The sequence below is a fragment of the Punica granatum genome, chromosome 8 (genome assembly GCF_007655135.1).
Source record: "Punica granatum isolate Tunisia-2019 chromosome 8, ASM765513v2, whole genome shotgun sequence".
Lineage (NCBI taxonomy): Eukaryota > Viridiplantae > Streptophyta > Magnoliopsida > Myrtales > Lythraceae > Punica > Punica granatum.
The window spans coordinates 3,794,845-3,822,378 of NC_045134.1; the positions used below are offsets into that span (position 1 = coordinate 3,794,845).

General features: G+C 34.5%; 4 protein-coding genes and 2 long non-coding RNA genes across 7 annotated transcripts; all 6 read right to left on the minus strand.

Annotated features, from left to right (window-relative positions):
- Positions 1-701: 701 nt before the first annotated feature.
- LOC116189039 (cytosolic sulfotransferase 13-like) lies at positions 702-2,637 on the minus strand. Its single transcript, XM_031518532.1, has 2 exons — positions 1,642-2,637; positions 702-1,467 (listed from the first exon to the last, which is right to left on the minus strand). The coding sequence occupies exons 1-2, from the start codon at positions 2,110-2,112 to the stop codon at positions 1,387-1,389; spliced, it is 552 nt and encodes a 183-aa protein (XP_031374392.1). The 5' UTR covers positions 2,113-2,637; the 3' UTR covers positions 702-1,386.
- Positions 934-1,368, minus strand: LOC116187837 (cytosolic sulfotransferase 15-like). Its single transcript, XM_031516801.1, has one exon. The coding sequence runs from the start codon at positions 1,366-1,368 to the stop codon at positions 934-936; it is 435 nt and encodes a 144-aa protein (XP_031372661.1).
- Positions 2,638-3,843: 1,206 nt separating the features above from the next.
- Positions 3,844-6,121, minus strand: LOC116189285. Its single transcript, XR_004152373.1, has 5 exons — positions 5,810-6,121; positions 5,318-5,405; positions 5,123-5,233; positions 4,636-4,989; positions 3,844-4,048 (listed from the first exon to the last, which is right to left on the minus strand). It is a non-coding gene; the product is annotated as an uncharacterized LOC116189285 (long non-coding RNA).
- Positions 6,122-7,641: 1,520 nt separating this feature from the next.
- LOC116215839 lies at positions 7,642-10,968 on the minus strand. Of its 2 annotated transcripts, XR_004158578.1 has the most exons (3): positions 10,809-10,968; positions 10,344-10,520; positions 7,642-7,974 (listed from the first exon to the last, which is right to left on the minus strand). It is a non-coding gene; the product is annotated as an uncharacterized LOC116215839 (long non-coding RNA). The 2 variants fall into 2 exon arrangements; XR_004158577.1 differs by lacking the exon at positions 7,642-7,974 and having other exon boundaries at positions 10,068-10,520.
- A 4,837-nt stretch (positions 10,969-15,805) lies between these two features.
- On the minus strand, positions 15,806-17,329 carry LOC116187413 (cytosolic sulfotransferase 15-like). The gene is made up of 2 exons (XM_031516097.1): positions 16,764-17,329; positions 15,806-16,595 (listed from the first exon to the last, which is right to left on the minus strand). The coding sequence occupies exons 1-2, from the start codon at positions 17,226-17,228 to the stop codon at positions 16,062-16,064; spliced, it is 999 nt and encodes a 332-aa protein (XP_031371957.1). The 5' UTR covers positions 17,229-17,329; the 3' UTR covers positions 15,806-16,061.
- Positions 17,330-25,265: 7,936 nt separating this feature from the next.
- Positions 25,266-26,654, minus strand: LOC116189647 (cytosolic sulfotransferase 15-like). Its single transcript, XM_031519404.1, has one exon. It carries the CDS (start codon positions 26,542-26,544, stop codon positions 25,504-25,506), a length of 1,041 nt encoding a protein of 346 aa, XP_031375264.1. The 5' UTR covers positions 26,545-26,654; the 3' UTR covers positions 25,266-25,503.
- Between the last annotated feature and the right edge of the window lie 880 nt (positions 26,655-27,534).

Sequence of the window (27,534 nt, forward strand, 5' to 3'; positions counted from 1 at the left end):
CAAAACCAAAAATAAGGGGAAAAGGCTAGTTGCCATCCACTATCATTTTTTAGGTTAATTCTTTTCAAATTATATCAACTAAAATTAAATAAGTAGAGTTGGTTCAAGTGAATTCTCTCATTTCTTACATCCTATACACAATCAATATGAGCATGGCAAGCCAATCTAGGCACAATCACCTCAATGGCTTTGCCTTTTAAAGTCCGAATGGCCCATCGCAGCTCATAATTCCAATCTCTACAATCACTACTAGCCCTAATCCGTTAAGCTGCAACATTCTGTTCCAGATGGACTTAGAGATCCCCATTTTCTTGGGCTGCATTACACGGCTTACCACAATTTTGCTCTCCGGTCTAGAGTGGTCAGCCTGTTTTTGATGGCCAGTCAAGACAGGAAACAGTGTCTTGGGATGCAAGGCTGGATGGAACCAAATTAACTTGTACCAATATTATGTTTAACAAATAGAAAAAAAAAACATATAAATGTTTGGGGGGCGACAAAAACATGAACCTGAAAGTATGTCAATCTAACTAATAATTGATCATTTATTATCATTTAGTATTAATCTTCATATTATACTCTGTTGCCGACAAAATAGGCTAATAAATGGTCAAGGCCCAAATTGAATGGGAAAAAAACTTATAATATTTATCTATATGCAAAAGTAAAATAGCCCTCATAATTGTAAACCGAAAAAAAGAAAAACGCCTCTAAAATTATCCTGAAAATGGAAAACCAATAAGAGTAGGTGTACATAGTAGAGAATAGCTTTGCTAAAACATTATTGCACTTAGTAGACAAAATGGAGAAAATTATATCCTTATGGAATTGACTAGTGTACTTCATGTATATATAAGTGCATTAGATGCACGAACATGCTGCACACTCGATATAGAACACGAAATTATAAGATGTGAAGAATCAGCTAGAGCTCTAGTTCACCCAGAACGTCAATCCAAAAGGACTCAATTTCTCTTCCATGATGTTCTTGAGCCGCTCCGCCTTGGAAGGACTGAAATAGTTAACCCAGTCCCCGACCTCGCCTTTCCTGAAATAGCTCTTGTTCTCAATGCCGGCAAAGGACCTACCTGTCTTGTTCGCCTCCAACTCCTTCGAGCTACCCAGACTGCACATCTTCACTATCTCTTCGACAATTCCATTCCTCTCTTCCTCCTCTGAAAACGGAACCCCCATGAACTCTGCGATCCTCTTCAGGTTTCCAGCAGTGTCTTCTTTCAGGTCCTCGTAATTCAGAAACAACACCTTCCCGGGCCTCTCCTGGCTCGCCTTCTGGTACCCCAGCATGTGGTCCCAGAACAGACCGTACTCATCTGTCCCTTGACAAAAGTTATCAAAAAACTCCTCCATGCCTGACCAGCCTCCTGCTCAGTGCCCTGCATCGACATGGGCCACAAAGTGCCACATTGACACCCCCGCGTTGAGAAGGTTGCGACAAATGTAAATCACCTGTACATGCAAATAAATATACATTGAAAATTTTTGAAGAAGAATTTTGTCAAATTTTCTTATTATAGCGGAAACTTCATTATTAAATTCGCCCTTTTAACATCAAAAGTCAGTCTACCCTCTCCCTCCTCCATCTTTAAAATGGAAGTTTCAATTAAATTCAGCCGACATTACCCTGCAATGGGACCAGCGGATGGATTCCGGCAATGAATCATATGGCATGTGGGTAGCAAAGAGACGCGGATTGGCAAAGCCAGTCAAGTCGGGAACATGCCCCGCCGGCTGCCCGCTGCACTTCTGCTCCAAGAAATGGACAAGTGCATGGGGATTGGAGGAGAGTAAGGGGTGGTTGGCATTGGCATTGGCCTCGGAGGGCCGGAACTGTGCCCAGTAGAGGGCAGAAAAGGCCAGGGATTTGAGCCATCTGGTGCCTGACTCGGGCTTTGAGGCTAGGAGGATGTCAGAATCTCGTGCTGTGAAGTGGCGCTGGGACAAGATGACCCCAGGAAGAAGTTTTAAGAGGTACCAAAAGTTCCGGTATAGGGCGAGGCCGGAGCGGTGCCACCCTTTCTGTTTAGGATGAGAAGAGATTAGCTCTTCGATTTCTTGCTGATCATTGTATGAAGGGTTTGAGTTTTCGGCCATGGAGGAAACGAGGGGATGATACTGATGGGGGTGAGTTTGGGGTGAGGTTGAGATAGCATGTATATATAAGAAAGCCCGGCCAGTACTGAATACGTAAATGTATATTCCATGAAACGCAATGTATAAATTTATTGTTTTATCTTTCCTGCTAAAAGAGAGTGGGGTGTGATGCAGTCCTATGTATAACTAATCGTTCTTGAACCAAGCTGATAATTTTGATTTAATTCTCACCGGATATAATTTATTTTCTTTCTCATATCCCTCTATATTAGTCCATGTTTTCGATTATAATGAAGACTCACAGAACAAGAATAGGTAAAACAAAATGAAGAGACAGAAAAGTCCCACTGGGACGACGGTGACTGAATACAGGACCTCTTGCAACGACTTAGACAGCAAGCTGGACTCCAGTCCTTCCGAGTGGCCCATTTTCTTGCACTGATATGCACCAGAAGGTCACTGATCTAGCTTTAACATGCAACAGCAATATGTAATACATTACTATAGTTATATGGAAACAATATAGCCAAAGGTTATATCTCGACAACAGAAAAATTATAGAAGTATGTTGGTGTATATGCATATATATCTTTTATCTTATCTCATAAAGAGTAAAAAAAAAAATCCCCTTGCTCTTTTTTTTTTTATGGATAACGGAGCTAAGCCCAGTAGAAAAACAAAAAAAAATAATCTAAGTGATACAGAGGCGGGGTATGAAAGTCCAAAAAATATCGCCAAAAAGTAGAGTCCTACCTCGTTGGGGGTGCTGGTGAACATGAACTCCCAAGGGCAGCTAACAAGCACTCCTCGCTAGACAATCAGCACAAAAATTTCCCTCACAATAAGTGTGATGGATCTGTCAGGGGTGCTGCTAAACATGAACTCCCAAGGGCAGCTAACAAGCACTCCTCACCAGCCAATCAGCACAAAAATTTCCCTCACGATAAGTGTGATGGATCTAAATGCTCCGCTCCCTATTCAACAACTCACGAATGGGGTCCACCTGGAAAACCAAATGCGGTTCACATGGGACCAAATTAAGCACAAAACGTCGTACAATATCCGAATTCACCTCCAATATGACATGACGATGACCCATTCTCCACGCCCATTCCAAGCCTGCACTACAAGAATATTAGACTATTACTACAAAATATTTTGTCAAAATATGGTTAGTATTTGTCACTAAATGTTTCTCGTGACAAATTTTTTTTGTCAAAGCTTTTGTTAGAATAAGCTCGTCTTAATAAGTTTGTCGTGACAAAATATTACTTTATCACAATATCATATCACATATTGTTAAAATTTATAGTTATAAATCATTTTATCGTGTCAAAATGAAATGTCACAATGTTAAGATGATTTCGTTGCAATAAATGTTGTTTGTCATGAAAAATCGATCTTTAATTTTCGAATGAAATATCTCGTGATAATATACATGACGAAATATTCGTCAAAATAACAAAATTAATAAAATTAAAAATTCGTAATTAGGAATAATTAATAGTTTTTTGAAAATATTAATTTTCTAAAATTTTATAAAATTAAATTCCTCTTTTCACGAATTCTTTCGTCATGATTGACGAATTCTTTCATCATTATTATTTTATCTATAATTCATACGGTTAATTTGACGAATGTTACATTTTATCCAATACTGTCATCATAGGTCAAATTGGAGGTACAAAATTAGTGAAAAACGAAAGCAATACAAACATTTTCAACTAGAATAAAGAGCACCAAATAGATATTAACCTATTAATCCAAAGTTATAATATTAAAATGTCAAAGAAATTCCAAATTACAAGTCTAAGAAGAGAACTACTTCTACTTGAACTTAGAAATTAAAAGCAAACATCCTAGAATATAGAGATGATCTTTCTAAACCATTTACGTGATGAGTCATGCGCCTCCCATTGTCCAAATGCACTTTCATCTACAAAATACAAAACATAAAATTCAATCAGCATGTTGTAATTTAAAAATAATACATATGTGATGGCTATGATACCACTACTCATAAAAATTAGATTGTTATGTGATGGCTATCATGCCACAACTCATAAAAATTAGATTGTAATGCTCCAGGATCTTACAACAGCCCTTATCCATAAATAAGGCATCTAAACTACAAGCCTACATCATCAAAATGCAAAATAAAACTTAAAGTCTCCATAGAAAAAAAATATATATAAACAGTTATCTTCGAACAAAAGGCTGCTTTAAAGGGTTCAAGAGGCTATGATGAAATGGCTATAAAATAAAAAAGTAATTGCATGGAGATCAACAATAAAAGGGTTAGAGAATATTTGGAAGAATGTTAAGAAAATTATGAGTTCCATCCTATAGAAAAATCCAAGCTTATCCTTTTTTATCAATAACCCAATTCAATTTACTGGAAAAACCAAACAACTTCCTTCTATATTCTGTGAAGTTGATGTCTATTGAATAACTGAAATTTAACCAATATAGCCAATAGATAGACAAAAAAAGAAAAACAACAAGTTGAAGTTTTTTATTTACCGTTAAGGATTTGAGTGAGAGGTGTCTCTTGCTTCAAGTCGACCAAGCAAATCTCGAATTTGGGTTTCCAGACTGGCATGTGATGACTGTAATATTCCTATATGAGCTTGTTGACTTTCTATTTGAGCTTGTTGACTTCCAATCTTCTGCTCCAACACTTGACGAGATTCTCTCTCAGAGTTATTACCTTCTACATGGAAACGAGCAGTTGATCTTGGTCTAGCATGATGCCTCGCACCATAGCCAAGTCCACGAGTATACCCAGATTTGGCTTCACAACTTCCTAATATATCTCTCTTCCTATTAATGGAATGTCATTCTCTGTTGGTTGTGCATGCAAGCCTTCATTTACTCCTGTGAAGGAAAAAATATTTTATCATTCAAAGTATCACTATTACTAACAATAAAAATAATAGGTTCAGCTTCTATAAGCAAATAAATATATCTAAAAAGCTTTTTAATATATTTTCATATAAGAGTGAAATACATAGTTCTCTTGAGCTTTTGGATGGATCCATGTGGCAGTAGCCCTCTTGTGATGGGCATCATAACACACACTGACTTCTTTAGGCACCGGTCGAGGGTCCTCAGAGATTTCCTACACATAATTATAAATTATGTGATATATCATTCATTGATTAAATCTAGTATAAAATATTTTGAATTCATCCTCAATCTTTACCATTTCATACATAAACTCTCGAACCCCTTCCACATACCCCAGGAAAAAATTACCCATGAGTTTCATCCAACTTCTCTCCATCTATTTTCTGCACAATTGGCAAAAACGACTTGGTTAAGATCGGTACAATCAACTAAACCAAAGAGGGGAACTGAGCACCACGGTGACTTAAAGAAGAAAAATATTAACTCATGGAACATATAACCATTGCCTAAGTAGTCTCCAAAAGTTTACGAGATTGATTGTCATCACTCCAATTGCTTTTGCAAAGAATATCAAATAAACATGCAATATCAAAATTCATCTGGCAAGAAAATAATCCATCGAAGTTTTTAAGTGAATAACAGAGACAAGTAGCACATATAGATAACTCAAAGCAAAATTGAATATAAGTCATCCTTAAGTAAGTCAGATTTCAAGGACAACTTAAGCTTAATTTCTCAGTAAGCAAACATGGACATAGAATCGGAAAGCCCCAATTCTGAAGTGTACCTAGAAAGCTTCTTGGCCGATCCGTCTCTGTGACATCGAGGAAGGGGACCCGATGAAAATTTATGAGAGCAAGAAGCTAAAAACCATCGCTATGAGAGAAAATAGGGTAGGCAGCAAAGTGTGGTTGAAGAGAGAGAGCTGAAGAGGATGAGACGAGGCAGAAAGCTTCTCCGATTTTCTCTGTTGAAGGTATAGATGGGACGAAGAGAGGGCTGCAACTGCGGAGGAGAAGACGAAAAGAGAGAAACTGGGTCTAATTTTCTCTGATTTTGGGAGTTGGGGCGGGTAGAAATTGTGATTTTTCTATTTTGACTTTTCCCATCTCATTTGACCATTTAAAGTTTATCCTGTTTCTTTTTCTTTTTTTTTACTATCAACATAAATGATTATTTTCTTCTTTTTTTTCAGGATTATTTTATTTGTTAAAGCAATGTACAGGATCTCATATAAATATGAAAATAATTATGGAAAACGCAATTTTTTTTAAAGTCATACATACAACCACATTTACATATATATCTAATAAAAACTAATTTACAACATAAAAATTCATTATTTATTAAATGAGAACTTAATATTTGAAAACTTAAACATTTAAGATTAATATATCATGAAAATTTTAAAATGCTTTAAAATTTTCACTAAGTAATCACATACTAAAAAATTTCATTTAAATTTAAAATTTAAATATTCATGATTACTAAATAATATTACTAAAAGGATTTTAAAAATAAAAAATAGAGATTATATTTTTTAGATACCACAATTGACCGAAAAACAAACGTTTGAAAAATTGAAAAATTAATGCATTTAGATCGTATTCTTTGAAAAAAAAATTAAAACTTAAGTTTTTATTTTGCAAATAACAAATATGGAAAATTAAAATATTATGAAATTATTCTATAGATGATCAAATTTTACCAGAAAGTACTTATTTATAATAAAAATGATGAATTTGTGAATATTATAAATTATTTAAAAATTAAAAAATCAAGTATGTTTCGTAAGTAAATAATAATTCTTTTGATAAAATCATTCATCATGAGAAGTTATACTATCTATTGTGAAAAATAATTTGTAACTATTAGTTGAAAAATGAGATTATCGAGACAGAATACAATTGTCACGATATAACATGTCATTAGTGACACATATCTTTGTCACTGTAAATTTTGATATGATTTTTTGTGATAATTTTTTCGCAATGAAATAATCTTGTCACAATATTACAGCTAAGAATCGTAACGAATTGTCAACCGAAGCAACCATGACAAACTATTGTAATAAAATCACATTTGTCATCGTAAGTGTATTATTTATGACAAAATGAAATGAAAAATTATTTTTCGTCGCGATTTGACAATTATTGTGACAAACTTATCTTTTATCACTATATAACTGGTTCTTTTGACAAACATTTCTTTGTGGCAAGAGATTTTGTCATAATAAATGAAATTTCTTGTCGTGCCGTAAGGACTCCCCACAGCTCGACCACTATAGCAGTGGCTATTCCGACGTTCTGTGCAAACCCAAAAATCCATTGCCTGCTCTCATCTCGAAGCAAGCCCCCAGCCCCAGCAACTCCAGGATTACCTGCAGATGATCCATCCGTTTTTAGTTTAAGCCACCCCGAGGGAGGCCGGGACCCCTTAATCCACTTCAACTCCCTTGCAGGTTTGCTGTTAGAACTTTGCTGCAACCTTCCTTTTGTGAAGCTCTCAGCCACCCTTCACACAACAACCGAAAGTGAACCTGGATAATTAAACTGAGGGTCGAGCAAACGCTTATTCCACGCCCCATGACCACAAGAGCCAACATGTCACGACCCGAAATTTCGGCAGAACTTCCGTTAAATTTTGTCGATATCCCATATCACACAAACTATTCACATCAAAACCTACTTTCCAAATGTCCCAAAAATGTATATATATATATATATATATATCCAACCCAGCAAGCTCTAATATGCATATACATCTCAAAGAGAGTATTGTCCTTTTCACCCATAACTCTAAACCAACTACACAAAAGTCCCAGGTCGTAGTATATTCAAATACATTCTATGCAAAAAACAAATACCTATCAAATAACTAAGGTCTCTACCTAGTTCTCCGAGCTGACTTCCGATATCAAGAAGTGGTTCTTTCGCGCAGCTAGAAGTTTATCTGGAAAAATATATGCAGGGTGTGAGCTGCAATCTCAACGAGTACTATATTCCAAAGCAAAAAGACTTATTATTAAATAAATATTTAATTGCAAATAACCAAATATTTAGATAAATAATACAATCATTTCCAATCAAATCATCATCTCACCCGCACACATACACGGTATATATATATATAGATACCAACTATAATAATAATTATATACAATACAATAACTAAATTTAAGTTTTACTAACAAATACACACAACTCTTCCCACTATTTCTCTAATATTCAATATCATATAAACATCAAATATTCATTCACTAGCATTCCATAAAACTTCACAACACAATCACCTGACATATCAAACTCTATCAACATCACGGCTTTCCCAAAACATCTTTAAACAATCTCAACAATTATCACATCTTCAACAATCTCAACAATCACCACATCTCCAGCAAACATATCAGACAAATAATATACAACACAATCAGTCAATATAACCATAGAATCTCATTTCCTAGCGACAAGTCAGGACGTTCAGGCCCTTTTTTCTATTCCGCAGGGTCCAGCGGCCATTCGTGCCTCACTTTCTATTCTGCTGAGTCTAGTAGCCATTCGTGCCCCGCTTTCTATTCCGCCGAGTCCAGCGGCCATTTGTGCCCCACTTTTTATTCTGCTGGTTCCAGCGGCCGTTAAGGCCCCATTTTCTATCCCGCCAAGTCCAGCGGCCATTCGTGCCCCATTTTCTATTCTGCCGGGTCCAGCAGCCCCAAGGCTATAGTTAAACAACAATGCGAGCATAATCCATCACAACCACGCCATCTCACCTCATATATCATCATATACAAACACAATCTCAATCACATTACAATGACAACATGTTATCATCACATATCTCATACACAATTAGCATACACAACCACACTGCATATCTCAAATCAAAATAGAACATAAAAGACAATACCTCTCAAATCATTTCACACAACATAGCAAGATCGATTCCTTAATCTAACTATCACTATATTCTTCTTAAATAATTTATATAACTATAATATATCATTTTACAAGGGAATAGAGTACTCACATAACATATATATATATATATATCATTTCACAATAGAATGAAGTACTCACCAAACACCCAAAATGGTTAATCAAACTTGACCTTCAGAATGCACAATATCGGTATCCTTAGCCCCTATCAATCATAAGCATAGTCTAGAAAATAACTTATATCTAATAAATCATTCTCTCCACTGGTCCTCATGCCAAATTACACCACAGTGGCTTTAAAGGATCGAATAAATCTAAAATAGAATGCACTAATAGCATCAGCCGTTACATTTCCCATATACAGAATCCTCCTCTTAGAAATTTTCTATCCTAGCATATTTCATAAGTTACAGATTATCAACCTTAAATACCTTATATAACTAGGTACTATCTTAGAATATTGATAACCAAAACTAGGTACAATGGGTTTAGTGACCACATCCAAATACATAGAAAAAAACAATAGCAGATCATCCTCTACCAGCCTCACCAACTCCTAGATATCTAGCTCTTCGCACTTCCATTACTCCATCTCACAATTCAGTAAAGCACATACGAACAACTTTAATGGAAAATCAACTCTCAGTACAACTACTAAATCAACCAGAACTGGGTAAATATAAGTATATTCCAGCACCATTAACTTATCCTAACTTAGTTCACTGAACATTTAAATGAGCTAGTCTAAGCTAATCCATCGATTTCTCTAATTTATTCATCCAACTAATACGTTATTTCATATTCCATAGTAAAGGCATAATCAAATAAATGAAGCTCAATCAAGAAGAATGTTATAACTCATCCCCCCCCCCCCCCCCCCCCCCCCCCCCCCCCCCCCCAATGGCTTCCTACCTCGAGCCCGTTACACTCTTCACTTGCCTTGGTCTATTCACCTCTCTTTATCAAAGAAATATGAACTAGATTCAGCTAAACCGACCACTTAAAAGCAAACCGATATATATCATGATATAAATAAATACTTCACTCCATGTGTGAATATATGCAATCAACATCACTTGTTAACACCGCATTTGACTCAACTAAGCAAGATTTAATCAACCAAAAATTTAAAATATTAGTCCAAACATTCGAAAAATAACATCTCTAACTTGAGAAGACAGAAATCGACTTAATAAACACCAAAATCAGATATGACCAGCAAGAAAAATCGAGCTTAAAGAATATGAAAGTGGTCAGTTTTGGACTCAAGGGAAGAAAATTCGATAAACCCACACATTAGGAAAATATGACAGTTAATATCGCTATTTCGGAAAAATCCCGAAAAATTATCTAAAATAGTATATTCAAACACGTATTTGTACGAACAAAAATCGCTACAATCTGATGTCTGAGCGAGCCTGACGAGCCTCCCGAAGTTGCTGGTGCGGGCTGTTACAGAACAGACCCGAGCTGTGCGATGGCCCAACTTCAGAAGTTCGGTTCTCTCTCTATATAACTCCGAATACCACAATCTTGGAGTCTCTGGAAAGCTCACAGTGTGGGCTATATTTTAGAAACAAACGGCATGTCAAAACATGAAGAAATCAGATCAAAAATGCAGGTAGAAATTGACGTTTCATTATGATTTTCAGAAATTGAAATCGCGATAACTTTCAAACCGTGTAACGAAATCCAATTCCATAAAAAGCCACACCATTCGAATGATCAGAGGAGCCTAGCCATATCAAATTTTCGAACTAATAACATCTACACACCAGGCTGCCATTAATGAACCTCAACTGAGCTTTCTTCCCCAACCGACAAAACGAATAGGAAATTCACACCACATACCTGAAATTGGTCGACAATCGAACCACAAAGCAAAGTCCAGCTCTTCCTTGTCATCTCGACACCTCTCTCTCTCCCTCTCTCTCTCTCTCTATCCCGTGCTCTGTTTCTTCTTCCTCTCGATTTTTCCTAGCAAAACAGGACAAAGAAAGAAAAAGAGAGAACAAAAGAAATGAAAAGAATGAGGCGGTGGAATGGGCAGTCACGTGGAGCCCATGCTTCTATCCCCTTTTCTTTTTCTTTTTTTTTTTTTCCTCCAGCCACATGTGATCACATAAAAGTATATAATAAATATATATGTATATAAGCATATGTAAGTATATGTATAGATATGCATGTTTGAAAAATGCCGGGTTTTACACAACACCCCACTCCAAATACCACATTCCAATGGAGCCCGTCCCTCCATATTTCTGAAATGTGCAGATTACAAAGCAACCACTGCTGCAATGGCAAAGAGAAGAACAAAACCCTACTCTTACTCTTAGTTTATATATAATATATAATTTACAAGTAAAAGAGAAGAGTTGAAAGATAATCTTGTCCATTTATATTATTCTTCCCCCCTCTCTTCGTTAGCCTCTCCTCATATTACTCTCTTCTCTCAACCTTTCAATTCCGAGAACGTCTTATATGTAATGATTATATCACATGACATTGTCACAAGTTAATACAATTTCCCAATTCCTCTTGATTATTAATATTATCACCAAAATAATTACTGTTGACAAAATGAATATTTTTATGTGTCTGATAACACGGTACCACATGATATATGTGTTATACACAATACCTTCTCAATCCCACTTTTTATCCAATTATTTTTGTTTACTTTTCAATTTTTATTTCCAATTTTCACATTTTATTCTTTTTACCATTAATTCGGTTCTAAGTCTTCCAAAGCGTACCGAAAAAAATCCTTACAATTGGGGAGATACGTGCAGGTAGAGTCTAGTATCATTTTAGTACAAAGATTCTCTTAGAAGGGTGATAATAGGGAAGATGCTTTCTTTTCTTTTGTGAGTAGTTCTTAATATTTTAAGAGAAGCATGCCTGATGCAATATTTCAAAACCATAATTTTGATTAAATTTTGCAATTTCAAACGTGATATTCTTTAGCGGGATAAAAAGTGCTTACGAAAACTATTATAGCTTATTTCCTATATCAAATATTAATTTTATTTTCAGCACTTTTAAAATATTATTTTCACACGTTAAATTGTTTTGAAATCAACATTTTATTTTTTAATAATTATATATTAATTACTTTTATTAGTACCAGACCAAGCCTAAAGATTCCGATTGTAAGATCAACAACAGGACGCCTACCGAAAACAAAAATCGACCACACGCCACCTTTTTGGCGACTTTCCAGTTGCTGCTATTGTTTGTCCCATTGTTAAATGAGTAACTTTATTTTATTTATAATTATCCAAGCAAAAAAATTTTTTTAATTAGGTGTGCTTAAACCATTAATTAATTTTAAGATTCGATCTCCGAGGCCTGTCTTGGGCGATTAGCTTTTATAATTTCTACCTTTCTTTCCCTGGTGATATTTTGTTGGATTCATTAATTGTGTAGATCATGAGAAAATTAATTATTTATTGGCACACACTCTCATTAGAGTTTCAAGATCTGATTCTCATGGTGAGCCTACCAATTCCTCTTCTTCTTCTTTTTTTACCACATGATACCTCTTTATTAACTGTTAGTATTTTTATGTCACATGTTTTAAATTTATGGCTCTCCTTTATTACCATAAAATTGTAAAAATATTTTTCATGATACTATAATATTTAAGTTCTACGTACCAAAAAATATAATAAGATAAGTACAGGGAATTTATTGTATCAAGTAATAATCCATTTTCCTATGATCCCATTGGATCAGATGACCGCTCAATCCTTTTTCTTTTTTTTTTCCTTGTATCAAGTTATAATTTTGTAGCCGATCGAATTGGACACGCACATGCGGCACTTTAAAATGGGAACCCATGTTATGATGATATATTGTAACGAATAGTATATGTTGGTGAAGTATTGCATTAAGTCCGGATGAGCGTGGAAGAAATCAGAAATATTAAATGAGAGAGATATTATTATATCTCTAACGAATATTAGGATATATTTTATATAAAGGGGTCTTTTACTAGTTGAGAGCGTGCTGCCGTGGAGCCCTGTGTTCCTTGGGGGGCAGTTGAGAGAATTTTAAATCACAAAACAATGATATGTGATCTTCTTTGTAAGTTTTTGGATTATCTTCTTGTTTATAGGTTTTAGAACGAGAAAGTGGAGAGAATTGATAGAGATTTTTCTTTTAACAAAAAAGGTTAAGACTTTTTCTGGTGTGCGGTTTGTATTGGGGTTGGGATTGAGTAGCACATCCGAGGTTTGCAATATTAAACTTATTGTCTAATAAATTCTTCGTTCTCTGTCCGTGGATATTTGCCTTAGTCTAAGAATTTCACCAACGTATTAGGTGTTTCAATTATTTTCTTCATTGTTTATCTCATATTTAATTTTAAGCGTTTTTCAGATTAGAGAAATAAAAAAGATCGTATGCCCTTGAATTTTCTAGCAATCCCAAATAGAAAATTACTTTCTCAGATGAATTCAATTTATATGACAGTGGACCTAACACACAAGAAAAATAAATTTATAAATAAATAACGTTACATGTGTTCCACTTCCACACAACCTTGTATTTTAGTAATTGGAAGATTATTCGTCGACAGAAAATTTATAACCACCATATATTTTTGTAGACATCTCGCCCACCGAAATCGCATCTGGTTTCACGGCTGACAGAAGCACAATCAATTGTTCATCTCAAGGAAAAGTCAACAGCAATAAAATCTAAAGGCCAGGTCATATCTTAACCACTCATTTTATTTGATTTCTTCTGTCAAAAAAATAGATTTTATATGTAATCATTCAAGGAAATCATAAATAATAAATTATGTTTGTTTCTGTGACGGCGGGATAGATTTGGAATAAGATGTAAATCATAAGCTTTTTTGAGTAATTTTTAAAGTATGGAATATATTTCAGAAAATGATAAAACAATGGGATATATGACGTAATAATCCCTAATAATTATAGATTTTTTTTATATTAGGTCAACTTTTCATGAAACTTTTAGATTATTATGATACAAATTGAAATTCAAAGAAATAATACGCAGTTAATTTTTAGGTTTTAAATCCTTTTTCCGTTTTTTAATTTATATAAATCTCGATTATATGTTTGTATATAACAACCACTTCATTATTTCAAGATTTATCTTTATGATAATAAGCAGCAAAAATAATATATAATAGAAAATTATTATTGTAATTATTCTAATTGTTTTACAATGCATACTTATTTTTACTTAAATTTAAATGCATACTTATTTATTACTTTCTAATTTTCTTGATAAGGTTCACAAGATAGAACATAATTTATCAATTTTGTCTTGATAGATGATAATTCATCTAATCTTTAGACTTTAGGAAATTATTTATATAAAAATCAATATTAATTATTTTCTATTTTTGGAGAAAAGTTTTACTTTTTTATTAGTGTATTATACATCTATATATATTTACTTCAACATCATTATCCAAAAACTAGTTATAAGACTTTTCCTCCTAAAATTTCATTTATATAATACATATATATTATAAATTTAACTCTCTTAGCTTATAATTATATAATACTTTTTAATGGCTATTATAAACTTTATCTGGAAATTTTCTTATGATAACCAAATAGGAATATGTTAATAATTTAAAATGTAGAATATAAATATATGTATGCAAATTTTCACTATTCATTATTTGATCTAATAAATATGTCAATGAATGTAACTCCTTTACCTCTTATGATTTTACATTTTATAATTTATGCCTATACATATCATTGAATGAAATCAATAATTTTCTCACCAGGATTAAATTTACTTCTCCAAATTTAATTATCTTAGATAACCATCTCTAATTACTTCGGTTTCCTAAAACAATTATTCTATTGGGTGGACAAAACAATTATCTTAAATTACTTAATTTGTTGCTACCGCAACATAGAATCAAAACGAGAGATTTCATGGATAAGTTTTAGTTATGATATGATTGTAGAGAAAATAATTAATTTTCCCCGACTATAGATGTATGTTAGATAATTCTCTTTTCCAATTACTTATTACTTTCCTAAAATAATTGTCTAAGATTACGCGTCTTTTTATATTTGAAAATCGACACATTACGTTTCTTGGCTTAAAAATTATTTTCTCATTTCAAATGGTATAATTTCAACCGTGGATGGAACCACAGTATCTTGAGAGTGGCACTTGCCCCCTTGAAATTTGTGGCTCATATAATTTTTTCCATAAATTGCATTTTTTAAAAGATTTTACCCCATAAATTACATTTTTTTTAATATTTTGCCCCCGCTGAAAAAACACATATGCATTAAAGATATCCTTTGTCCCTGCTAAAAGAAAATCTTGGCTCCGTCCCTGATTTCAACTATTTTACATTTCTAAGATATTAATCTTAAATTGTGTGATTTTGGTTTAGGACAAGAAAATCCCACTTAGGATACGAAAATCCCGGTTTTGGATTAAAGTTCAGTAATCCTCCAAAAAACTCATTTAATTTTCAAGTGAAATAATTTCTAAATACATAAAATTTTTTGAGAAATTCATAATATAAAATATTCACAATGCGCGGGTTCTCATTTAGTCACACTGATTAGATGCAAATAAAAATTTGTCTCTAAAGGCCTACGGTATAAAGATGGCAACACCGGGGTCAATTAGTTTATCTGGTCTCTAAAAGATTTTAGAGACAAATAATTGATTTATAGAGCCATATAATTATGTTTCAATAACTCATTTGTGGTAGGAATTGGACATTTAAAACTTTCACGATGAGTATCATTTGGACATAGATCTTAATTTAATCGAAAATAATGACATCTAAACTGTAATATACATTCCAAAAAGAAAAAAAAATCATGTCGCAATAATTTGATTATAGGATTTAATTTCATGAATAGCTTAACCAGGATATAAGAGATAGGCTTACACAGTAGAAAATAGCTATGAATTGCTATAACTTTATTGCACTTAGTAGACAAAAAGGAGAAAATTATATCCTTATGAAAATTGACTAGTGCACTTCATATATGCAAGTGCATTAGATGCACGAACATGCTGCACACTTGATTATTCGATACAGAAGGTGAAATAAGAAGTAAAGAATCAGCTGGATCTCTAGTTTATCCGGAACGTCAATCCAAATGGACTTAATGTCTCTTCCATGATGTTCTTGAGCCGTTCCGCCATGGAAGGACTGATATAATTAACCCAGTCCCCGACCTCGCCTTTCCTGAAATAGCTCTTGTCCTCAAAGCTGGAAATGGACCTACCTGTCTTGTTCACCTCCAACTCCTTCAAGCTACTAAGACTGCACATTTTCACTATCTCTTCGACAACTCCATTCCTCTCTTCCTCCTCTGAAAACGGAACCCCCATAAACTCTGAGATCCTCTTCAGGTTCCCAGCAGTGTCTTCTTTCAGGTCCTCGTACTTCAGAAACAACACCTTCTCGGGCCTCTCCTGGCTTGCCTTCCAGTACCCCAGCATGTGGTCCCAGAACGGACCGTACCCATCTATCCCTTGACAAAAGTTATCAAAGAACTCCTCCATGCTGGACCAGCCTCCTGCTCGGTCCCCTGCATCGACTTGGGCCACAAAGTGCCACAATGACACCACCACATCGAGGGGGTTGCGACAAATGTAAATCACCTGTGCAAATAAGTATACATTGAAAATTTTTTGAACTAGAACTTTGTCAGTTTTCTTATTATAGCGAAAACTTCATTATTAAATTCGCCCTTTTAACATCAAGTCAGTCTACCCTCTTCTTCATCCATCTTTAAAATGGAAGTTTCAACTAAATTCAGCCGACATTACCTTGCAATGGGACCGGTGGATGGATTCCGGCAATGAATCGTATGGCACGTGGGTAGCAAAGAGACGCGGATTGGCAAAGCCGGTCAAGTCAGGAACCTGCCCTGCCGGCTGCCCCCTGTACTTCTGCTCCAAGAAATGGACAAGTGCATGGGGATTGGAGTAGAGTAAGGGGTGGTTGGCATTGGCCTCGGAGGGGTTGAACTGTGCCCGGTAGAGGGCAGAAAAGGCCAGGGATTTGAGCCAAGTGGTGCCTGACTTGGGCTTTGAGACTATTAGGACGTCGGAATCCCGTGCTAGGAAGTGGCGCTGGAACGAGATGACCCCCGGAAGAAATTTCGAGCTGTACCAGAAGTTCTGGTATAGGGTGAGGCCAGAGCTGTGCCACCCTTTCCGTTTAGGAAGAGAAGAGATTAGTTCTTCGATTTCTTGCTGATCATCGTATGAAGGTTCCGAGTTTTCGGCCATGGAGGGAACTAGGAGATGATATTAATGGAGGTGGCGTGGTATGGATGGGTGCGAGTTTGGGGTGAGGTTGAGGTAGGATGTACATATAAGAAAGCACCGCGAGTACTGAATATATGTATATGTATATGTGTATATATTCCATGAAAGGCAATGTATAAATTTATTGAGAGAGAATGGGATGTAATGCAATGCCATTATAATTAATCGTTCCTGAACGAAGCTGATAATTTTGATTTATTTCTTTTTTTCTCGTATCCATGTTTTCGATTATAATAAAGGCTCATTGAACAAGAATAGGAAAATCGAAATAAAGAAGCAAGAATAAGTCCCAGTGGGACGAAGATGATTGATCAATACAGGACCTCGTGCAACAAACTTACAGCAAGCTGGACTCCAATCCTTTCCGATGGCCCATTTTCTACTTGCGGTGATATGCGCCAGAAAAGATACATGTTGTAACAGCGATATGGATAACGTTACCACAGTTATATTGAAACAATATAACCAAAGGTTATACCTGGACAACAGAAAAATTATAAAAATATATGTGTATAAATATATATATATATATATATATTAGCTAATTATCTTAAACTATTATCCAAGTAAAAACTCAGTTTTGTAACTATCACTTTTTTATAGGATATGGATGAAAAGTAAAAAACTATCTCCTTACTCTTAATTTAAATATAATATGCAATTTACAAATAAAAAGAGGAGATGAAAGACAATTTTGTCCCATCTCGATTTGGATGGCAATGTAGAAATTATCGAGCAAATTGGCCCACATCAATAGTCCTAAACACTAGCAATTGTCGACTTGTTACATATCAAACTTAAATAGATAAATATATGCCCACTTGATTATTTATAATTAATCGCTTTTTGTCGATTAGTAGCAAATCCCTTTACTGATAGAACTCGAGAGATGGATGCATGATTCATTGCTTGGACAAACAAATAAGAAAATGAACAAAATTACGTTACCATTCGAGTTTCCTAGAGTTCAATTTCTTCGCCATGGAAAGAAAATATGTAAAATCATCAAATTCTGAGTTAAAATCGATGAAATCCGTGAATAAGATGACACCTTCCACGAGTTATTGAAGAAAAATTTCTTTACTTCCGACAGTTATAAAACTTGAAATATTTTTAATTTTTAGTAGTCCATGTAGCTGATCTAAAAGTTTTTATACTATGAGAATTTTATCCCTTAATGGGTCAACTCGACTCGAACTGAATTAATCATAACCCAACCGCTACCGAATATCAAGGTCCACCCACCTCGATCTCCTAGATCACATGAAGATTATAGTTGTGCAAATTGACCCACATTAGTCGTCCTTCAGACTAGCAGTTGTCGATTAATAATCAAAGCTTAAACAGATAGAGAGACGTATGCCTGCTCTATTATTTACTAATTAATTACATACAGATGGAGCATCCCGTGGTAATCCGGGGGTAGCAGGGGGTGGTTGGATCTTGCATGACTGTGATGGTAGGTGGATTGGGGGCTTTGCCCGTGTTATAGGACTCCGTAGCGGCGGAGCTTTGGGGGTGCTCTTAGGGTCCTAATACGCTTGGTCTTTTGGAGTTCGGGAGCTAGTAGTAGAAGTGGATTCTGGCATTTTAAGGCGACTCTCAATGGTTTCGGATTTATGCACCTCCTATAGGGACTCTTGTAGACACTATTAGTGGAACTTTTTTAACACGGGTTTCATATTTTCTCCAAACCAAGTGAATTCGTCTTCTTCTTTTTTTCCTTTTTAATTTGAGCGAGATGTGAAGCCGAAATTAAAATGAAAATATAAATATAAGCTGAAATCTAAATTCACTAATATTATTTGCGCTACAACAAAGTAATTTATTAGCAACTAATTAATGAAGTTTAGTCGCTAAAAAGTCCCTTTTAACAAATAAAATATTTTCCAATCATATATATTGCCATACCCTTTAATTATTGAGTTGTGGCAACTAATGTCTTTTTCAGTTGTTATAGGCTGTAGAAATTACACTTTACCTCTTCGTAAAGTGAAAAATATAATTATTAAAGAATTCATTTAGCAACTAATAAGCTCTTTAGCAACTACAATTTCGGTTGTTAAAGAACAAAATATTATTGCTAAAGTTTATTCTGATTAAAATAATTTAGTTGTATTTCAGTTGTAATAATTTAGTAGCTAATGAAATTGACAACTAAATATACGTACTTATGGGAGAGACAATCGGCCATATTCACTCAATCGGCCATAATCTTCCCACACATTTCCTTCTCGATAAGTATGCCAAGTGGCAACTATCCAATCGCAAGACAGGAAAACCGGCAAATTTCCCCGTAAATGGAATACTTTGATATGTAATCTAAGGAAAAAGAAAAAACGAACTTCACTTGGAAATGGACCATAATTGTCTTTCTCTAATTTCTTTTCCCTTTTATATATCTTTTTCTCCATATCTAGGCCACGATTGTCCCTCTCCACTCATTTTATATTTGCATATTGGACGGGTCGTGAATCACGAGGGAAAGGAAAAGACAATTTTCGGTAGGAAAAAGGAAAAGGTAATTTGATGGAAAGAATATGCTGGATCCAATATCTAATTAAAGATCTAATTAATGATCATAGAGATCTAATATAAGTGGTAATTAAGAGATTTTAAATTTGATACTCTTTGTGAGACTACCCGTCAGTGTTATCAAAGCCGGACCGAATGGTGTGGGTATGAATTCATGAGTTTATGGGTCCAACCGGGGGTTAGATGGTCGTACTACACGTTTAATTGAAATAAAATAAATATTCATATTATTAAAAAAAATTATGATAATTAAATAGAAGTACGATGATTTCAAAGAAATATAAAAATAAGAAAATGTCCATATTTAATATTTCTTATTTCAAAATAAATATTGAATTTAGTAAGTACTTAAAAGTATGATTAAAAGAACAAGAAATTAGTGGTGGCTTGATTGGTACTATGCGAGTATGGAAAGCAAGAAGTCATAGATTCAAATCCTTATACAACCTAATATTTTTACACTAAAAGAACTAAATAGGAAACTCATAGAATCGGCCGGTTCAATGGAATTTTGCACAAAAATTGTCCGGTTCAATGGGTTTGACGGTTTAACTCTACCATTTAGGGTTTTAGGCAAACCGGACAGGACATGGTGCCGGTTTCCGGTCCGACAGGTCGAACTGGCCAATCCAGTCCGGTTCTAATAACAATGCTATTTGTGCCTCTTTATTAATTATTGGGATTTTAATTTTATTATACTATACTCATGGACCTCCTTTATAATCGAAAACCTAAGCATAATCAAGTATGATTTTTGTAAATAAATCATTTTTCCCACGTCCTTTTCTTTTCTTATTTTCATCGCTCAACAATGGGTTAATATACCATACAAATGTGTATGTATTTTACATTCAAGTAATTTTTTTGGGTAAGTTCATTCGAGTAAAGTACATAAAATTTTTCAAGTAAATTACCTTGACCTCAAATAATTTATTTAGTTTTTCCTTGATTTATTTAAATTATAAATAAATTATTTGAGATTTTTCATAAATTTGCATATATATACATGCATGAATGTAATGTTAAATTAGAACTAGTTGAATTCACGTGCATTGCAAGGGACCGTATAAATAGTCTATTAATTATTTTGAAAGATAATAATATTATAAATATATATACGAATTAAAAACTCATTAAAGAAAACTGAGACATACATGAAAAGAATAGAATTTAATTTAAGTAAGTGAGCGAATATATCAATAAAAAATAAAAATAATATCATACAAATGTGTAAAAAGATGAATTGAATCAAAATATGCGAGCAAATATATCAACTATAGAAAATAATAATTTTTCCAAGCAAAATATCATAATAAAGTAAATGAAGAAAAAACATAATGAATTCTTTTTGAATCAATCAAATTGACATAGGTCGATCGGTGCTGTTTGTGGATGCATGCAACATAATATACATATAAAGTCCACAAGGACACCAATATGTCTCTTCATATGAAAATATAATGGTAAAGGTTTTGCGTAAACGCCGTGTGTGCGTGTATATAGGTCCAATATATAATATAACTTTTGTATGTGCAATACATATCTTAATCTATATACGTAGACCTTCCTATAATATATCAAACAACTATATACATATATATATATATGTATGTATATTATATAGCTGCCAAAATAAAAAAAATTACAATACATATTTCATCGTATCAAAACATATGTATTCCTATAATGCAAGATTTTGTGTTATCTTTAGATTCTATTATATAATTCATATATATGAAATAAATATAAGAAATGTAGTTAGCTTGTTATGTATGCTATCAAAAGAATCTTATTAATATATTTTGCTTGCAGTTTTGGTTTCATTTACTTAATGAGAAAGGTGGTATTTTGGCATGTTGTATATTCTACGAAAAGAATGTAAATAAAATATTTTGGTTATTTTTTCTTGTTTCATTGTATCATATATAATTATTTCTACAATATAAATATTTTTTTTTTATGAAAGATCGGTGTTTGTATTGGACAAGCATACAACATAGAATATAAATAAGTCCGGAAATATAATATCATATTTGCAAAACGAAAATAGAATGGTGATTAAAAAAATATGTTGGATATCGTGAATCTTATAATTTATTGTGATTGCCTCTTTTATAAGATCACTTTGATTGCCACACCTCAATATATATACATATATTCTTAATGAGAAGAATATAAATAAGTCAAGAAATACAATATTGTATTTGCAAAACGAAAATAGAATGGTGATTAAAAACATATGTTGGATATCGTGAATCAAATAATTTATTCTTATTACCTCTTTTATAAGATCACTTTGATTGCCGAAGATCAATATATAAACATATATTCTTAATGAGAATATGAACATAATTCCTATAGTATGTATAAAAATGGACATACGTATATGTATTTGTCAGTAAAAAAATGGTACGAGTAGTATATATAAAACACTTCCATTGTTTTTCTAATTTACTTGCTACATATATGAGCAGTCAGATATATGTATTTCCCGACTGTATATAGTTATCAATACAAAATTACATTATATATTCCATTGTATTAAAAGCATACACATACACATAGTCCTATAATGTAAGATTGTATATTCCATTGACTATCATAAAGAAATATTCCAAAATTAATGATAAAAAATTTCCTTAATAGATAAATTATAACGTGGTAAAGCGAGAGAACCCCATTTTTTATTTTTGATGATGTGGCGGCGTGAGCGGCTCAAGTTTTGTTTTAAATATACATATAGATTAAGAGACTTAGACAAAACATTCTATTTTTATTTTATTTTTCTCTTTAATAGTTTCCATTCTTTTCGCTCTTAAATATCTTGATTTTATTCTTACTCTTTGCTTTGACTTTGTTACATTAATTAATTTAGTTGCATATTTTTTTATGGTACTTTAAAAATTACTGTATTTCCGATTAAAAAAAGAGCGTAAAGTACTTATGTACTTACAATGAGAAATATTTCTACGCTGGCCCGTGCTCCCTCCGTGTTGTCTGGGCTTACCCAAGCGTACCCGCCAAGCCTGGGCCGGGCCAATATAATTTTTTAAAAATTGCCGACTAGAAAATCCATCAAAAAAAAATCAAAAATTTTATTACAAATAAAAATAAATAAGTTTTCAAGAGATTCTCGAGGGATGTTCCCTGGGAAATTTCAGTAGGAAAATCCCTCGGAAGTCCCTTGAAATTAAAATTTACTGAGGGAATTACCTTCGATAATCCCTTAAAAAAATATTCGGTGGCACGGTTTTTCAAAGGCACGGAACCATTGGAAATCCGTGATAATTCCGTCGATAAGTGTATGGAGTCAAGGGAATTATGAGGGATCCTTACCTCGGTAATAGTGAACATTTTAGTAGTGTTGATTAATTATTTCTTTAGAAGTTCAACAAATATATAACATTTGGATAATGCAATTTTCATACATTTAAATTAAAAAAGATATACATATATATACACATATTTAAAAGATTACACCTTCACTTGTAATGATAGCCTTAATTCTTTTATGAATGTAATTTATATGATAATCGACTTAATTATAAAGTTTTCGTTATAACAGCAATTGTTTTTGTTTAAGTAAAACTTCATCAATATATTTTAGTGATTAATTAAATAATTTCATATTTAATTTTTTTTCCATAATTTCATATTTATTGCTTTGGTACTCCTAAACTAAGCAATTAATTTCCTACCGTGGAAGGACTTGGAAAGTCAATCCATTCACCTACCTCTCCTTCACCTGAAGTTCCCAGTGCAAGGGATAGCCGGCTTGCCAGCTTTGTTCACTCCTTCAAACCTTCACAATCTCTTCAAATCATACTATCTATCCCTATATATGTTCCTCCTACAAACACAGATCCCGTGCACGTATGCTCGGTAATCCCTTTCATATATCGCTCCCCGCGGTGTCTTCCTTCACGTCCTACACCTTCCATTCTCCGGCCTCTCTGCGCTCGCCCTCCAATACCCTAGCATTTAGTTAATTAGTAATTACGTTCGATTCGGACAGGATGCCCCACATACATATATATATGATTTAGCCTCAATTATAGTATCGAGACCCACACATCTCTATTGAATTTGTGTCACCATGCATCGGTGTCTGCATCACGATGAAATATTTTGGCCGGGGATAGATATTTGTCGCTGTGCATTAAATCCGAAGGGGAGGGAAGCCTAGCTACTAAGGAAATAGGAAATAAACAGGACATGGCTTGCAAATTTAATCTATTTTTTCGATTACAAAAGAGGTTGAAAACCTAATATAATGAAAAAAAATTCTAAATAACTAATAAAAGGCACGAATAGTTATACTAGGTATCAAAACTGCGACCTCTAAATCAGTAGGCGATAGCGTACACCACTACGCTACACCCCATTTTGATAAATTTGATCTATTAATATTCGAGGTTTGCCTTCGTAACTAATCTTCCAAATCAAACAAATGAAAAAAAAAATGATTCTCCGTAGACTTTCTGGTGATATTGAATTAATTTATTCATAGAAGGCCGATATCCTTCTCTCACAACTTTATTTACAACGTCGCATATATATCTTCATCTTGGCATATCATCTAACTAAATAAAACATATACTTTGCATCTACAGGGGGAAAAAAAACCATATACTTTGCACCTGCAAACCTTCATCAAACTGTCCCTAGCTTCTTTCCCGACCGGAACCCCCGTCATTTAATTTATGCTAGCCTTAAGTCCACTGGAGTTCTTCGACATGATATTAGAATACTTGCTGATCCCCTACACGTGCACCTCAGAAATAAATATATATCCGTACCTATATCATGATCCAATTCAACTTTATATATCAACAACGTCATTGTGATCTATATTTTCAAATTTTGTCGGCCTGCATGGGTAAAAGACAAAGTGATCCCCACAAATCATTGGGGGTATCGATGTCTAGAGGTATTTTTTTAAGAAGGGAGAAGGTCGTGAGTATAGTACAATAAAATAGAAATTTTAATAACTAATAAATGAGCATAAATAATCTCACTGCATATTGAATATTAAATCACTTGGTTATCAGGCAATGACGAGCATGTATGGCGCTACATCCTCTTTTTGATGATGTCTAGAGGTATTATATAGCTGAATGCAAAACATAGAATACGGAAAGGGCTTCAAAATAGAGATAGAAGGAAACAATTTTTTAACCTAATTTGATAATGACCAGTCTATAATTCCACTCGGTGGAGGGCTTTTATTAGGGGGTTCCAGGGTCACCGTTGGGCATGAGCAATCAATATTCAAGTACGTAACCTCAGCTGGTCCTTCCCCCCAGAGCATTAATCAGATGCATCCAATCCGCCACCCACCTCACTTTTGGACCGCATATTTGTCGTGCAAATTACCGACGAGCGGCAATGGTCCTATGTGTACCGGCTAGCAACCTGCATGCCGACCAAATCATATGCTTAGACGAATAGGTGTACGATGCATACCGTGAATTTTTTTTACTAATAAAGCACACTTTATTGGTAAAACTTAGGAGATGCATACATGATTCGAACTTGGATGAATCTCTTGTCACTAAAACAAACTTTCCAAGCTAAACTTTGACTGTTCGTCCAACATCTTAATCACACTAAAACATACGAAAAGATGCCCCCACTAATATACCATATTAGTATATATCATGAAAATAATTCAGACTGAAGTTTTTGTTGCATGCATGATTTAAGTAGTCATCTTGGTTGGTGATCGAGGGGGTATCTTGAACTGCAAGCCGGAACCACCCAACTTCTCCTCCAAGACTTTGGAGAGTTGCTCCTCCATCGACAGCGACAGATGGTTCACCCAGTCCCCAACCTCGGCCTTCCGAAACAAGTTCTTGTTCTCGAAGTTCATGATAGATTGGCCGCTCTTATTCACCTCCAGTTCCTTCATCTTCTCAAAGCTACATAGCTCAGCTAAACCCTTGACGACGCCTGCTTTCTCTTCTTCAAGTGTGAATGGATACCCTAAGAACAAAGCTAGCTTCTTCAAGTGGGCCGGGGTGTCTTCCTTCATATCCTCGTACTTGAGGAACATCACCTTCTCGGGTTTCTCCAGGCTCGCGTTCCAGTAACCGAGCATGTGGGCCCAGAATGGCCCGAACCCCACGGCTCCATTGCAGAACATCTCAAAGGCATCCTCCAGTGACACATCCGGTAAGGACTTGGGCTTCACCTTGTTGAGGAAGATCCACTGGGACACGAATGTGTCGAACGGGTTCCTGCATATGTAGACGATCTTGCACCCCGAGTTCTTGATCGTCTCTGGCAGTGCGTGGAATGGGATATGGGACCCGAAGATCCTGGGGTCCGGGAGACTGGAGAGGTCCGGGAGCTCGTTCCGTGCATACACTTTGTACTCGAAGAATGGAACGAGATCATGAGGGTTTGAGGTGAGGAGAGGGTGAGTCTTCTCAAAGACCGGGAACCGCCTGCGGTTTGCAATGGCAAAAGCTAAGGCTTTCAACCACGTTGTGCCCGACTTCGGGATCGTCGTGAGGACGATGTCCAAGTCCCGAGCCTTGAAGTGTCTCTGAAAGGATAATATGGCTTGAATCTCTCTGGGTTGGCACCAAAAGTCTTGGAAGAGATAAATGTGAGGGGTTCTCCATCCTCTTGATTTTGGGAGGGAGAGAAGAAGATCTTTGCACTCATTGCTTAGGGTTTCATCTACTTCGTGGGCATCATTACTTGATTCCTTCTTTATGGACTGAGTGATGGCCATTGAGATGAAGAGGCTGACCTTGGAAATGGAGTGTGTGTGTGTGTGATTAGTATAGCATTGTGGGCAACATTGGGGCTTGATATATAGTTGAAGATTGGCACAACTCTTAAGGGAGCATTTATTGTTATCTTTTGTCCGCAATAATTCACGATCATTAATGTAAAGATCTCTCACGTTTCACCCAAACAAAAAGATGTCTCATGTCTCACATTTCACAAGCTACATATATCTACAGGATAGGCTCCAAATTGATTCTTTTTTTGTTTCTTCTCCCTCAAATTTTTGGCAAAAGATATTATAAATTAATGTTGTGTTTGATTTGTAAGTAAAATTTTAAAATCAGATTTTGATTTTAAAAAAGAATGGTATAAATGGTTATGTATGGGGCCCACTCTTTAATTTTGTATGAGTTATGTGATTTTGATTTTGAAAAAGAGTAGTATAAATGGGCACACCCTTTGATTTTGTATGAGTTATTTTGTTTTGTTGTAGGTAGAATTTTGTTTTGTTGTGGGTAAAATTAAGTTAAAATAAGATTTTAAAATTCAAACTCTGAATCCAAATATAACATAAATTTCCAGCCAATATAACAATTTGAATCGATATATTTGAGCATCGCAAGAAAGTGATTCAAATTTATAACCTGACACGATTAAAAAAATTAATTAGTGTTAAACACATAGTACAAGTGATTCAAATTTATAACCTGACACGATTAAAAAAATTAGATTTTTTGGCGTGCCACTCGGTATACAAGACTTTTGCGACCTTGGCTAGTTGATGTAGCCTATGTGATTTTAGAGATAAGGGCTAATTTTACCATGTAATATAATATTTTAAATATTTTCACGACATAGCATATATCGTATTAATCTCACAAAATTGCATGATATTTTGAAATTTTTTCATGACATAGCACGACGTCAATTTTCCGTCAATTCCTTAATGGAGAGCTGATGTAGCCGACGTCGTGGGCCCACCCTAAAAGTT